Source organism: Rhodamnia argentea, chromosome 11, assembly GCF_020921035.1.
Source record: "Rhodamnia argentea isolate NSW1041297 chromosome 11, ASM2092103v1, whole genome shotgun sequence".
Taxonomy (NCBI): Eukaryota; Viridiplantae; Streptophyta; class Magnoliopsida; order Myrtales; family Myrtaceae; genus Rhodamnia; species Rhodamnia argentea.
In genome coordinates, this window is record NC_063160.1 from 4,280,469 (window position 1) to 4,296,811 (window position 16,343).

A 16,343-nucleotide genomic window follows, 5' to 3' on the forward strand; every position below is an offset into this window, starting at 1 on the left:
CCATGACAAGTTGATTCGTAGCTCTCAAGCTCAGTCTTGTTTTTCCGAGATTAGAGATAGATATTAAAACACGAGATACTATCATTTTTGTTGTTGTGCTCACTCTTATTTTACTTAATTAAATATGAAAAAATAGAGGATAAATATAAATTGGTAGGTTCCCGGATCCCGAAACCTGTGACAGGATAAGTTCTAGGTTCCAGAGCATGTATGGTAAATTCTAGATTCCAAAAAATGAGAAACCCGTAAGGAACCCGAAACCACTTATTCCTAGCTATACTAGTAGTAAGGAAATAGCTATCATGATATAAAATTGCTTGAGATAGATTAATGGTTTTAAAATATAATCACAAATTTTCTAAAATAATTTCCAACATAATAAATATCACTTTTCATAAACTTCACATGGAAAATATATTTACTTTAGAAGCCAGTGGTATTTGATATCTTATCTAACTCTAAATTTTAAGAAAGATATTAGGTGATAACTTTTTAGCCCAAAAACCGTGTGGTCCTTTCCAATCTAGTCCTTCTATTTTGTCAATTTTAGTCGCTCATACTTCCAATTCATGACAAGATAAATGCATCTAGGGAACTTCCAGCACTAATTCTGTGAAATTTGCAAGGCTTGCCAAACCTGGCATTCCTATGTCCCAGTTAAGCCGGATGAGCAAAGCCGGAGTTAGAATTTTGACATTGGTCCGAAACCGAGGAAGCAAGTGACTAGGAACGTTGACTTGGTACGATTGCGCATTTGTTGAATTCCAAGTCAAATTAGTATTGAAGATTGATACCTGCCGACTAGGACAAAACTCAAGTATGCAACATGTTCTGATCCTTCTTCACTTACACGGGTTACCATTTCGGGCACAATGCTATCAGTACACCATTCACATAAAAATGCTTCATGCTAGAGTCTGCTCTCTGTTGATTAGGTGCTGTCTAAGCATTATGTCCGATGACCGGACATGGTCGACAATAAGCCGACTAAATGTCGTGATTCGATCCTCAAATCCCTACTTTCAAATCCCACATAGTGTCCAAAGATGATGTAATCTTTTGCCATATAAGATATCTCTGGAACTGGTATTTCTCGTACTTCTTCATGTTAATCTCGACAAATCCCACTTACAGCAACCAGTTTATCCCTTCATCTATCATAAAGAGCCTGAATTGACAAGATGGTTACGTCTGAAGGCTCTTCCTGATTAAGTCAAATGGTATCCTCCGTTGGAGAGCAAGCGAGAACAGTTTACCGGAAGAACAATGAAAAACAATCCTAAGAACTGGCAATGAACTTGGCATTTTCCATAAATAAATAAAAAAAAAAACAAAAATCATGGTCATTCCCAGCATATGTTACCGTGGACAAGGTACTATGTTTCACCAACTCTTTTAGGCAACAGATCAGATCATGCATCCCATTATTGTTATAGATTTAGACAACATATCAGCCGTTGTAGGGTAACCTGGAGAAAAGGTTAAGAAAACTTGGTTTAAGGTTAATTCAGAAAGCAGACCATATTTTCGCCCGGAGACAACCAATGAGTTATTGAGCTTACCCTAACTTAAGGGAAATGTCAGAGCAGTCATCCTCCTGAGGAGGACCACCGCTGGAGTTGCAGACATTCGTGACGGACTCCGATGAGAGGCCTTCCTCATTAATGATCTCTGAATCAGTGGCGGCATTTTTCCGGCCCGAAATTTCAGTAACCTGGGCCAGACATTCATAATGCCATTGGCAAAAAAATTGCACGGACAATTTGAGTTCACCAACTACAAGGACAGTAAACTTTGCATACCTGTTGCTTTAGTCTCTTGTTTTCTTCCATTAGTTTCGCTCCCTGCAACAATGTGAGGTATAGAAAGAATGATATAAGTATGCATTCTACCAAATGTTCTTGCAGCAAGGAATATTCCATTTGGCGTATACCACAAACAAATCGCCACAGCAAACTCTGAACTTGAACAGTTAAAACAACATACAGGAATGACTCCCATCTGACCGTTTATCTAAGTAGTTGTTTGGGTAAATTTTTGCAATGACAGTTGATCCTGATTGAGTATTTATCAAGTCTGGTCTTTTGTCTGAGAAAGAACTGTATACTGCACACTTTATGACGTTGTAAAGAATTCATAAACCCAATTAGGTGTCCTCATTGTGATAACCTGTTGAAAGATTACAATGAACAACAACTATTGATGCTTGCCGCCACTACACGTACATTACAGAGAAGACTCTCCTCTTGTACTACGCTATTCCAAAAAATGAACCACCAACCCCTTAGCAGCAGAATGTTACTAAATGCATGTCCAACCCGCCCGTTTTATATAAAGAGCAAAAGTGGGTGATTGCAAGAACATAATTCAGGAACCTCACCTTTTGTTGAAGGTCAGAGATCTCTTTCATGATCTTTTCGCTCTGAAATAAACCGAGAACACAAACTTAGAAGGCAACATATTTCACGAAGCATAAAAAATCAGAGAGAACATTAATGTATCTGCTAGAAGGTAACATATTTCACGAAGCATATTGGGTTGTGACCTTCTTTTCTATTACACGATTCAACCCAGCTTCGAGCGATTTCTCTAGCTGCTGCAATTCATCCATATTTAGTCCTTGGAGCTCTTCTCCTCTCATCTGCCTGCCAAACAGAGGGTTTCACATTGTGCATCGACTACAGTTAGATGTGCACGACCTATAGAGTTGTACCTTAATTGGTGGTTTTTCTCCGCAACTTCCTTGCTTAATCTAGAGTAGTTGCTGTTTTCTACTAACTGCAAAGGAGAAAGCACAGAATCAATATGAAAATCCAGAAGCAACACTAGAAGAAAAATATGCTAATTCCTTTCCCATTTTTTTTACCAAGAAGAAAGTAGACTGGTCTTACTAAGATAGATGACTGACTAGACAATTAAGAATACACAGGTTCAGAAACAAATAACAAGGCCCTGAAAATTTGAAAGCTGGCGCGTCATTCAACTAGTGGACTTGTAAGCTCAAGGGTATGAGAATTCCCTCAAAATTTGAATCTTCAACAGGGACAAGAATTCGTATCCAATGAAACTGATTATATATTCAACCTTTGGAAGAGGGTGAATCAATTCTTCTTTTTTGCGGAGTTGCAGAATCTTGAGCAAATGAGCAATTTTTCCCACAATTCTTCAATTGATCATAAGGAATTGAATGTATCAATAAATGATTTCAACAGAGAGAGAGAGAGAGAGAGAGAGAGAGAGAGAGAACCTGCAACTCAAGTGATGGTTGATCCAATTTCTCAAGATTCTTGGAGTGCAAATGATGCCGTTCGAGAATTTCCTTCATGCTTCATAATGCAAAAAGTTTAACGGGCCGAAGCATTACACGAAAGATAAAAATAGCTAGTTTTCAAGTCACAGATCCTATCAGCAGTTGAGATGCACAAAATTTCAATGCAATATTCATGCCGCAACTCTTATTCCACAGAAACTATGTGGTCAGTCATCAATCTTCGCAAGCATAACCAAGTTGTACTCTGGCTCATTATTCCATAAGGGTTAGCTAATGCTACCGTTGGACAAAGATGCAAAGCAAATACTAGTTATATCACTTCGGTTTTCCACTGTGAATGAGACTTATCCAGAGAGCGCTCTGTCTTTGATCGTTGAGGACATTCAAAAGGCATTCATTCATCCAAACATGCCGAGGAGTTCAGCAGTCTTGACATGTCTTATTTAGCGCATTACGAGTGATCACAGTTAGGAAGATATTTGGGATATTTGAGATTGCAAATGCTTATGTAATTTTCAGCTGCACTTTTTTATGAAACTGACATGGAAGTAGCATGAAAATATAAAGAGTGCCTACAACATTATCAATCAGAAGTCCACTACCCAAGACTGCTTACCGACTTGTTTATATGAATATTTATCCCTCCATGCTCTTTCCTCTTTTGAGAAGTTTGGTAAGAGGGAATAGGGCCAGAACTAAATTGCTGTTGCCGATCCCATTACTTTAATAAGTGCAGTGTATTAGATACCAAAAGGACATTCCACATGCAAATCCCATTCCTCTAGTACAGGAATTGGCTGATTCCGCTCCTTTTTAACAAAACCAGTAATTATTGATTCCAAGGATATCTTCATTTTTCTACTCTTCCCATTTCCTTCTAAGGAAAATTTTGACATGTAATATTATTCTTCTATATTCCCCGGTACTTCTTGGTCACAAGTTTCTCTTTCCTTTCTTTTTTTTTACCCTCAGTTCCCATTGTCATCTCATACTTCATTTCATTGTACCTAGCGTATGGTTGAATTGTTTCCCAACAAAGCAAAGCTGTAATCCCTTGAAGGGCCTTTTTCCTTGATCAAAGCTTTTAAGGGGCGTTGCCAGAGGCTCAAAAAGTTTCTCCTTCTGGTCTCTTCATTATAGTCATGACAAATGATCTAACAGATGCTATATGTTTCTATTGTTGCAGCATGGAAGACTAGATTTCGATATTTTCCATTCAAGCTGACTTCTCTGTTTTTCTTCACGACACAAAACTTGCAATGTGGATATGTCTTGAGTTTCATAGTTGCAACTTGCAAACTCAGAAAAGGAAGGAATTTGAACAAGAACAAAAGCAGCTGATGTTTAGAATAATTTTGTCACCACTTTTGCTTTCTCCATATCTCGGAGAGCCTATCCAAAAGTACGACTTAATTCGACTTTCCACGATATAGGAAGGTAAAATATGTTCAACATTACTCATATCTAGAACGAAATAAAAGGTCTCCCCAACTAGTTTAGTGGACTACAAATAGCTGTCTCAGGATCATTTATCTTTGTACCATTAAAGAAAGATGCTCCTAAAGACTAAATTTCAAAGGAAGCCTCTTCAAGGGGCAAAGATTTCAACGGAAAGCTCTCCGAATGAGGACTAAAAGTTCCATGCCCAAGACAAAGATTGCCAAGGAAAATGTACAAGTCAATCTCCTCATCTCATGTTGTTCCTAAGCCTAAGTGACCAACTAAATCTCAAACTGATTTGCATATATCTGCATTTATGACGGTGTAAAACCTCTCATGTTTCACAATCACCACGTCATATCTATGAACCTTCCTCAAGCGTCAATAAGCAATTGCATACGCGAAATTAGATGAGATCGACAATTCAAGCACATTTGCAAATTCAAATGCATAACTAGTATTGAATTACCAAGTCAAGTTTAATATATTCATGAAATAGAAGTGTCAGTCCAGACTAATTCTGCGAGATCTACCAATTTGCCTATCACACATCAAAGAACTGTGAGACTTAGATGAGATTTCACCAAAAAGATCAAATAAAGCACACATTTCAGGCTGTATAACTTATTCTATTACCATGTCATTGCGACACTTCCTGCAATAGTCCACTACTAATTCCCATCATGGTAAAAAATATATCATGATCTCAGGTAAATGAACGGCATGGAATGCTAACTGGCAGAGGCATAGATGTCTGATGATTAGAGCACCAGAAATACCAAATAATGGATCCAATAAATTTTTCTGTACTTCAGTAAAGACTCGATCATTTTAGATGCTTATAAGCATCGCATTTAACCTTTTCACAAGCTGACAATTCATCTTAATCAGAATTTGCGACCATATTTTATTTATCAAGTGCTATCTGCGCTTTCCTTTCATATTTCCATCAAAGTCCTAATATGTTGAGATAGATTACTAAACCTATGGACATTCAATAGTTCCTATGGAATTGATGCTTTCAACACTTCCAACAGCAACTCTAGGCATGCCTTACCTTCTAGATTTCCCAAGAAAAGAGGCAAGGGGCAGAGATAACATTTCCTCCTATAGCGCATAGCTTCGATAAGCCAGAAAATAAGTAGAAGATCCAAACCTAAAAACCCATCTCCCATATAGTTACTAGTGACAAAATTCATTTGATACAAAACTTACTCTATTCGTTTCGCTCATCTGCTAATTTGCAGGCTCCTGCATAGATGGACTAATCAGTCGAAAGTGCTTACACAAGATCTTCAGATAACATAGTATTCCTCATCCCAGCCTCCCCCCTCCCCCAACCTCCCACCAAAAAAGAAAGAAAGAAAGAAAAAAAGAAAATCAGATGGTGACGTTCGATAATGCTAACTCAATATTCCAAGTGGCATAAGGGTTCATTCAGAATCAAGCACAATGGCAGAAAGGTTCGCATAGTCTCTGCTGGTAGTTTCTTTTGCAGGAGAGAAAAGGCTCAATCTTAATTTCTGCAAGTATCTCAAGAAGCTGCTCATAACTATATCTCTAAGCTTGATCACTAACTTTACCTCAAGAATGTAACGTATGATTTCTTCTTCAATCTTATCCTCTAACTTACTCTAGTTAGATATATTCACTGTGAAACTACATTTCGCAATAGTGCCTGACTGTATAATATCAAACGTTAAACTGTTGTTTATGTTAAGTAGTAAGCTCACTTTAGAGGTTCTATAAGCCCTTTAAGTAACTTCCAATGAGAAAACCCTACCCATCACCTTATTGATGCTCAAAAGAATAAGAAAACCCCAATTTGCCTCAAGAGATAAGGATGTAGAAGTCTCAGAAGTAGCCTTCCTCATGCATTAAGGACTTTAGTCTTCATCAAACCACATCTTGTTCATCCAAATCTTCTCCCACATCATCCATTGCTATACCAAGTCCTACACTTCAATAATGTGATACTTTTGTGATACCAAATCTCACTACACAACTATTACATGCACACCCCTTCTCAACCACTCTCTCTTGTGATATTTTCACATTCTCAGACACACAAGATAACTAGTTAAATGACAAACCAAGAGAGACACATACATGTTCTCTCTAAATCCAAATAATTATATCCTTCAGCAAACAAATCCCTTTCTGAGCAACAATCTTTCATTGTTTCATGATAACCCCAGAAAGCCCGTGAAAGGGAAGGAGACCCCATCATGAATTCAAAACATAAACTTGCCCATGAATCCAATAAAATAAAAGAAACCACATTCACAGTCAACTTGAAAAAAGGTGCATAATGATATGATAAACACCCATCACAGTATTATTTGAGTATGATGAAATCCAGACTTCAACCTGTCAATCCAACCACTACTGGCATATTTTTGCGTGCCTACTGCATCATATCATTCTAGACATTATCACCTCGATTTTTGTGACAATTTAGCATTCCGAGGCAAAACAAACACCCGAGCTGCATATACCACTAGAAATTATTTATTTAATGCCATATCAAAATTTTCTCCAACTCCATCTTCGGATATGCAGTCTAGAAGAAAGAAAACCCAACGGTGACACTGATGAGTGATAAGACAAAGAACTTGAACACACTCCGAAGACTACAAGCTCTAGCAAATTAAAAATTTCAAAACAAGATGAAACAATATGGAGCAAAAAAAGAAGGGGAAAAAACTATTACCTTGAACTGCAGTATTCGAAGAGTTTTCCAGAAGAAGAGAAGATGATGAGACCGACGTCGGCATCGCAAAGCACGGACAGCTCCTCGGCCTTCTTGAACAGCCCTCTTCGTCGCTTCGAGAAAGTGACTTGCCTAGCCGTGGCATTGGCGATCTTCTTGATCTGAATCTTCTCTCTCGCCATTTCTCTCCGTCTCTCTCTCTTCTCCTTCTACTTCTTCTTCACCTTCCTAAAGAAACCCGGAAAAGAGAAGTAAACAAGTGGAGCGAGTATATACTTTTTTTTCTTGTTACTCTGTCACTCTTCTTATGCAGATAAAGAGAGGGAGCAAATCGCCAGCAAACAATTTGCCAAAACAACACCACAAAAGGTAAAAAAGTAGGCTTTCCTAAAAATGGGTCATGCTTGTAGAGAGAGAGAGAGAGAAGGGCATGGGGGGCAAGAAAATGATGGTGTTTTTTTGCCAAATGGAGCCAAGAATAGAATCTTGGACACAAACCCTAGTTAGAGAGAGAGAGAGAGAGAGAGAGCCATCACAGGATAACACAGACAAAGAGAGCAAGAAATTCGCCCCACAAGCACAACCCTGTTGGCGTGGCTGCAGCTTCATTAACGTGCAAGAAAGAAAGGAGGGATTGGGATTGGGATTGGCAGGGGCTGAGTTATTGCAGGGGCAAACTTACCACTTTTGGCCAAGTTGGTTTTTGGTGGACTGGTCCTCAGAGAGAGGAGACTCGTAAAAGAAAAGCCACCAATCCAATTATAGAGAGAGAGAGAGAGAGAGAGAGAGAGAGAGAAGCAGCAACCTTAACTTTTTCTCTGTCCTTTGGTAACGCTTAGCTCTCTCCCTCTGCTTCATCTGTCATCTTTCAGCTCCCCTCTTTCATGGCTGCCGCAGATTGGGGGATTTGAGTGCGGGGATTGGCGCAAACAAACGGCGATAAAGAATCGGTCGGATTCGATGTTTGTTGGGGGACTTTGCGTGGTGGAGCTGGCGCTTCCCACAAATTTTCACCATTTAATATGCACGAGAGGAATGTTTTGTTTCATTTAGATATGGATATAAATATATTGAAGTCTTATAATTTATCACGAAAGTATAAATATTAAAAATAAATGCAATTGACATTGTAAAATTTGTCGTGAAAGTGCAACCGAGTTCTAACACTTTCGGAAGGTGCGATTAAGTCTTAAAACTTATCACGAAAGGATAATTGAACCTTTAAATCCTAAAAAAGTGCAATTGACCTAAGGATTTGATTTCACAAATTTGATCAGTTTTGGAATTTGATTTCACTAAAGTTTTAGAACTCAATTGCACTTTCTGACAAGTTTTAGGATTTATTTGCACTTTATGACAATTTTATGACTTAATCGTACTTTCTTAGTAAATTTTAGGACTTCCAATGCACTTATCCCTTCGGATATGTATAAAGATTATAGGTTGTGCTTTGGGGCCAATGTTAGGTATTGTGATGCCCAATGTGTTATGGGCTTTAGTTTAGAATACATACGGTTTACGATGGTTAAAATCCAGTCAATTTACCCCGGTTTGTTCACCCTTCAAATGTATTGTCAAGATGCTCTGGATTTTGTGAAAGCGCGTCATCATCTTGAATCCCGATGATGGATCACTAGCTTGTATTCTGATGTCGACCGATCTCTTATGCATTTAGGTTTACACGTGGTCATTGTCGATCTTACCCCATTGACCATCGAACAATCCCTCCTTAGTCATTGTCGTTATGCTCGCCCCTTCATCGGCATACTCTAAGTCGTTATCGGTTTGTTCAGTATACTTGGTGGCTGGTCTCGACTCAAGAATAAATTGGTCTTCATCTAAGCCACTTGATCTTGTGGAATATCCTCGCCTATCATCTCGCGATTGCCAATCTAATCTTGAATTAGGCCATCGTCACCCCGACAATGGATAACAAGCTTGTATTATGTTGTCCACCGGCCTCTTATGCGTCTAGGTTTGCGCACGGTCATCATCAATCTTACCCCATTGGCCATTGGTCAATCCCTCCCTAGTCATCGTCATTTAGCCCGCCCCTTCCATTGGCCTACTCTAAGTCGTTATTGATTTGTTCCGTATACTCGGTGGCTGGTCTCGATGCATAATAAATCGGTCTTCATCCAGGTCACTTGATCTTATAGAACATGCTTAGTTTGTCATAGGCGATCACCTATATAATCTCAAATTAGCGCGCATTGATTTCAACCGTCGATTTTTGAGCCCCTTCTAGTTGGTCCACAATTAGCATTTGTCGATCCTCGGTCATTGTCATTGGACATCACCTTTGGAACCCAAATAAATAGTCGCTCTACTAAGACACAAATCATTGGCATGATCGAATACCTTCTAATAGGACTTAGGTGTAAACCAAGCCCAAAAATTGGCAATCCAAACAAAGGTCATCTTTGATTTTATTTTTTTGTTCCTTTTTAATTTGGGAATTACCTATAGTAAGATAGAGTGATGTGGATCTGCTCCATTTTCATTTTTTGATGGTGTAAATCGACAAAAAGAAAAAAGGAAAAAAAAATGAAGGAGCATTATGAACTTACGGCCCGGAAGACTACAGACCCACTTTTCTATTGAAATTGGTACTCTATAAACAATATTCTGACGAGATCCGTAATGAATTTTGAGAAAATCTGAAATTCCGTTGTCCAAGGGCCAAAGAGGCATTCCCCAATGCGTACCATGCGCACCACTTATATTGACTTAGGCATGTGATGCACATTAAATATTCAAATAATAAATAATTTTCTCGTTAAGAATACATGATGTTAGGATTCGGCGCACGATTATAACAAAATTAAGCGTAAAATTGAGAAAGAAAAATCGAGACACAAGGTTTTAACCCGATTCACCCTTAAACTAAAGTTACGTCCATCGGATGATTCCACTGTAATGAGTATCTCGCACCTCTCTATACATTTCTCAATTACAAGAGAAATAGGTAATATATAGGAGTAGCTATTCATATGCCCAAGTTCAAATTATCAATGAAAAAACATGGGTTCAAACTATAAAAGTCTTTGGGTGTACTTGGGGCGCCGCCCCCATTGGGACCCTCACCGAACGGCTTTCTTGGACCCATACCCGCTCCACAAGGAGCGGGACCTCGCGCTTTTTTGTTTATGGAGAGTATGAACGATATCTCAATACATAAATCATACATTAATTTTTTACTTTTTTGTTTGACAATTACCTAAGTAAATAGGCCATGGATTCCTAAAAAATTATTGCGATTAATTAACATAAATTATATTTGAGAAAATAATGATTTAGGTGGAGCGACCAGTGTTAAGATACGCGTGTGAGTTGTGTTAGAGAAGTCCTACATTGGAGAATTAATGTGGTGTTGAGCAATTAATATATTCTAGCTGATCTATAACTCATTAGCTTAAGCTATTGAGTGAAGGTGGGTCCAACCGAATATATTGACGGGTTTGGACTTGGTCTCCCTCTTGACGATCTCTTCGAGTGAAAGTATCGGGCTTATACTGCGTGCTCCTTATAAATTGGTATCAGAGCTACGGTTAGAGTTTCTGGAGTTGATTTGGAGATTTTTTTTTGCTTGTCTCGATAACTTTCTGAAAATTCTATTATTGCAATTATGTTTAGAACGACATTTGAGATTGATAAGTTTAACGGAAGATACAACTTTAGGTTATGGAGTCTCAAGATGGAGGCGTTATTAACGACTCAAGGTTTAGCCGAGGCATTGGAAGACAAGAATAAGTTGCCCGAAATAATAAAAGATGCCAAAAAGGATGTGTTAATGAGGAAGGCGAGAAGAATAATCATGTTGTATCTATTGGATGAGGTGTTGATAGAAGTAGCCGAGAAGAAGGATGCCATAGCATTATGGGCTAAACTTCGGGTACTCTATGTGATGAATGATTTAAATAATCACTTGTATATGCTAAAAATGATATTTCAGTTTCGAATGGTTGAAGGCACATCTATTAGAGTTCACCGAGATGAGTTTAACAAACTCATGATGGACTTGAAGAATGTTAATGAGGCATTACCCGATGATAAACAAGGTATGATGTTATTAGCATCTCTACCAGATTCTTTTGAGTGCGTTATGTAGTGACCTTTCCTTAATCAGAGCTCCGACGTCTCAGAGCATCATCCGACACTAATTATGAGCTCTGATTTAATCTCGTATTATATACATTAGAGGGCGCATGCAAAAGCTTAGTAAACTAGAAACAATCAAGTAGCCATTCAAAACGTACAAGTGCATGTAAACTCCAAGCAAGCACGCCTAATAAAGTGTGGCCTCGGTATAGTTCACTACCTTATAGCATTCAAAATATGATACACATCATTCACACAAGCGAAAACATCTGATTTTATATAAATATGGATACCGGTTAGTTACATTATCTTTTTCAAGCAAACCAAACAAATACATTGAGAAGATTTAATAGGGAAAAACTACTTTAAGTACTACTCGCTGTCATCATCGGCGTGCTTCATCCAACGTCCTCTTCTTGTCCAGGTCCTCTACTTCTTAAATGGGTGATTCTTGTCTGAAAAAGGATAGAATCCACGAGAGAGAACCGAAGCTCAGCAAGTAAAATTTCTAACCTAACGATTAATCTAACCCATTAGCCGTTCATTTAAGCGAAAACCTAACTAATCAGTAAACATCAAAATTCACAATAACAATCCACAATAAATTACACATAAAGGAACTGCGACTACCGAGATATCAATCAGAGTTGGCGATCCAACAGAGAAGCACCATTAACGACATCCTAAGGCTTGTAGCCACATGCACCCATGTAATCCAACCCAAATTTCCATTATTTTGACACCCATGTCATTTCACTTTGCAATACTAACCGCTCAAGGTCTCGAAATGTTAAACTTTACTCTAGACCCAACATATAAACATCAATTGCCACCAAATCAACACTCTCATCCCATGGTCGAGCACCACCAAAGACCCGATCCTCAATTTGTGTCGAACCATGAACATTTTTAACAATCATCTTATATACTCGGGTTACCCAAAATCCATAGAAGCCACCTCAAGAACAGATCATTCAAACAAAGATGTTTCTCCCTCCATGCAAGCAACTCTCTTTCGAAAAACCCATTTTCAAGACAACTCGCCTTACCAAAACGTATAGCTATTAGATAGGCTAGTAATCGGGGTAGAGGTAATACTTACCTTAGATTGTCGCTCAACGAAAACGGCGTGAAAATTGCTACAAGAACGAGCTCGAACCGCCCATTCTTGCTTCAATCACAACGCGGGTTCGAGAGAAAAAGGGTTCGGGGTTAATGACAAGAGCAAGCTGGAGTCAAGGATCGAAGCTCGAGGACCACCACCTAGAGCCATGGGCGTCGCCCGTCAAGCACGAGTGCGAGAGGGCTCGGGTAGAGGAGCTTCGGGCGACTTCCAAGAAGAAGAAAGGGAGAGAGAGTTTGAGAGAGGGGCTATCTACGTAAGAAGGGGGAGGAGAATGAGGGAGGAGAGTGAGTGGGGAGGCTTTTATAGTGGTGGGGGATCGAGGTCGATTTAGGGGGGCTTCGCGATCCTATTTGCGAACCGACTCCGACATGAAAACATTTCCTCGAGGCTAAAATAATTATCGCACCCTATTACCTCAATTAATTCACCACGCCAAACTTGTTGTCCCCAATTCACTTTCATCACTAATCCAAGTTCGATACTTACCGATTTGCTTATAAATCTTGTCGAAGATCCGGCCATCACACTTTATAGATTCATTACTATAGGGATATACTATGGTCATCTTGGAAGAGGTAAAGTCCACTTTGTTTTCTAAGAGTAGCAAAAGTAGTTACGAGAAGATCACTTAGCGCAAAATAGTGCTCAATGTTCGATTATTTGAGATAAAGACGAACGAAGAAAGTCTAATGAAAACAAATGGAAGAGTCGCTTTAAATCTAGATCTAATGTTCGGAATTGTCAATATTATCACTATAATGAGGTAGGGCACTACATGAGAGATTATCCGAAGTATAAGGGTAAATGAGTTAAGGTGAATTCTACAAGCGATGGTAATATTGTTACTGCAACATATACTAGTTCTAGTGATGTAGATATTCTGTTGATAATCACCACGAGTTCATCGGGTGACGATTGTGTGCTTGATTGTGGATGTTCTTATCATATTACTTGTCATAGACACTAGTAAATTACTTATCAGTGCACGGAGGGTGGTAATATGTTTATGGAAAACCGTGCTGCTTATGAAGTAATGGAGATTAGAATAGTTCATACTAAGATGCGCAATGGAGTGGTGCAAACGTTGACAAATGTAAGGCATGTATTAGAACCGAGAATGAACCTTATCATGTTGAGTGCTATTAACGGGTTCGGATGCCGAATTTTCATTGAAGGTGGAGTTTTGAAGGTCTCTCAAGGCTTGCTTACCGTGATACGAAGACATATCGACTTCGAGTTGTATCTCCTCTAGGGAAAGACAATGATTAAACCTTCTGCTAGATTCTCCGATACTTTAGGTCAAGATACAATAGAATTGTGGTATATGAGACTTGGGCACATGAGTGAGAGGGAGATGATTGTTCTAAGTTAGAGAGGTCTAATAAGAGGTCATCGAATTGAAAAACTAGACTTTTATGATCATTGTAACATGGGTAGTCGGTGGAGAGTGAAGTTCATTACGGCGGTTCATCGGACCTTAGAGATTGTATACGAGTTATAGGAACCCTCTCCAGTTTTGTCTAAGGGTGGTGCCAAGTATGTATTATCTTTTGTTGCTGATGTTTCAAGAAAATTTTGAATTTGTCTTATTAAGCACAAGAGTGATGAGCTTAGTCGTTTCAAGTCATGGAAGGTGATGATAAAAAAATAGATAGGAAGAAAGATCATGGGCCTAATAATTAATAAAGGGTTAGAATTTTATTTTGACGAGTTTGGTTAGTTTTGTGTAGAGGAAAATATGGTGAAACATCGCATTGTTACCGATACAACACTGTTGGAAAGAGTTGCAAAGTTGATGAATAGAATTATATTTGAGAGAGCTCACTCTTTACTTTTTAATGCTGGATTAGATAAAGATTTTTGGGCTGAAGTAGTGAATACTGCTTGTTGGTTAGTGAACAGATCACCATCATCAGAAATTGATTGAAAAACTCTTGAGGAAACGTGGTCGGGTAAGGTTACCGATTATACCGAAATGCAAGTGTTTGGTTGTCCCGCTTATGCTTGTGTGAGTAGTGGTGTGCTGGAGCTGGGGCAAGGAAGTGCATATTCCTAGGCTATGCATATAGGATGAAGGGATATATGCTATGGTGCATAGAGGAAGATTTATCCAGTTTTATGTTTAGCAGAGATGTTACCTTTGACGAATCTGCTTTATTTCGGAAGATGAACAAGGGATCAATTAGGGAGAAAGATCTTGACGATGTTATGAAACAGGTGAAGCTTCGGGTAGAGTCTAGAGATATTCAAAGTGTAGTATAGCGAAGGCATAGTTGCTAGTTTTCATAGGAGTTGATAGTTGTTCCGAGATCATAGTTGATGAAGTTTTGAGATGGTCATTAGAGGTAGATGAGATAGAGCGTTAGTTGTATGCATATATTAAAATAAATAATTTGGGTGCAGTAGAGACAGCTTCGGATATGGAGATATAGAGATAGATTTTTGGAAGAAATTCTGTAAATACCCCGCTTGCTGCATATTATGAATTGTCTAGTCTGTCATAGTGTACTTGGATGGAGGTGGAGCAATTATCCCATGCTTCACATGTTAGTGCTATAGGTTGTTTGGGTTATGCCATGGATAATGCTAAGCTTGATCTATCACATGCAGTTAGGAAAATGTATATGACTAATCCATGTATGCATTACGATGCTGTGAAGTGGATCCTCTTGATGTTGTTAGGGACGATAGACATTAGGGTATATTTTGGAGAATGTCGTTCGAGTAGTGTGGTAATAACTAGGTTTGTGAATCTGAATTCTGCAAGGAACCTAAAAGATGGTCAATGGTTGAGCAGTTATGCTTTTATATTTGTTAGTTGTGCTATGAGTTGGAAAACGTCGACCCGGAAACATGGTAGTAATAGCAAAAGTTGAAGAGGTGATATGGTCCAATAACTTAGTTAGTAATGTTGATGTGGGACGTTCGGTTAATGTCATGTTTGATATAATTCGGAGATGTTACTTGAGAATGAAGTTCATTTGTGATCAAATTTTTTGCGTCGGTTATAATATGTCGGGAGAGGATGTGACTAAGAAGAAGTTTCTTGCGGTGGAAAATACTGTGGGCATGTAAACCGACTTCATTCCTCTAGACAAGCTCAAGCTCTGCTTGAGCTTGATGAACATCTATGACGAGTGAGCACCCATGGGGAGCGTTGGGAAAGCAGCATGGATGATAAGCACTATAACCTATTTTCAAACGTTGAGCCAATATAAAGATTGTTAAATTAATATCTCAAGTTTGAGTCTATATATATGAAACCCGATATAAATTGGATGAGATGGATATGAAATCTTAACCAAATTTTTATAGAAGTCCTACAAATAGAGCTCAATCAAGATAAGTGATGGTAATTGGCTTTATATCTTTTCTTTGGTATAATGGAAGTTTCGTAAATATCCAAGTTAGACTTAGATTGGGTTGATTGCTGAACAAGAAAAGTGAAAGAATAATTGGTTGTATAATAGACAAAGCGTTTGAGACCAAGGGTTAGTTAGAGAGAAAAAAAGGAATAAAAGTGGCGTTGGTGCTTTTATATTTTGTGCTCTGGACACAGCCGCATGCACAGAGAGAAAACAGTGAAAGAAGCCACACAAAGGCAAACGTAGAGAGGGCGTTTTGAATCAGCCGCGCAAGAGTGAGTGGCTTCATGGTTGCTTTGTTTATGCCATGATTCTTTCAAGCCGATG

The 16,343-nt window shown here is 38.7% G+C and overlaps 1 protein-coding gene across 1 annotated transcript; it reads right to left on the reverse strand.

Annotated features, from left to right (window-relative positions):
* Positions 1 to 1,189: 1,189 nt before the first annotated feature.
* On the reverse strand, positions 1,190 to 8,079 carry LOC115739371 (MADS-box protein JOINTLESS). The gene is made up of 9 exons (XM_048272578.1): positions 7,808 to 8,079; positions 7,425 to 7,648; positions 3,248 to 3,326; positions 2,714 to 2,778; positions 2,546 to 2,645; positions 2,381 to 2,422; positions 1,803 to 1,844; positions 1,563 to 1,714; positions 1,190 to 1,469 (listed from the first exon to the last, which is right to left on the reverse strand). Exons 2-9 carry the CDS (start codon positions 7,604 to 7,606, stop codon positions 1,451 to 1,453), a joined length of 681 nt encoding a protein of 226 aa, XP_048128535.1. The 5' UTR covers positions 7,607 to 7,648; positions 7,808 to 8,079; the 3' UTR covers positions 1,190 to 1,450.
* Positions 8,080 to 16,343: the final 8,264 nt, after the last annotated feature.

Excerpts from the sequence above, each read along its gene's own strand:
- LOC115739371 (XM_048272578.1), bottom strand. The coding sequence starts at position 7,606 with ATGGCGAGAGAGAAGATTCAGATCAAGAAGATCGCCAATGCCACGGCT. Across the intron at positions 2,646-2,713 it reads GAGAAAAACCACCAATTAAG|GCAGATGAGAGGAGAAGAGC; the intron begins GTACAACTCTAT and ends TCTGTTTGGCAG. Across the intron at positions 2,423-2,545 it reads ATCGTGTAATAGAAAAGAAG|AGCGAAAAGATCATGAAAGA; the intron begins GTCACAACCCAA and ends GGTTTATTTCAG.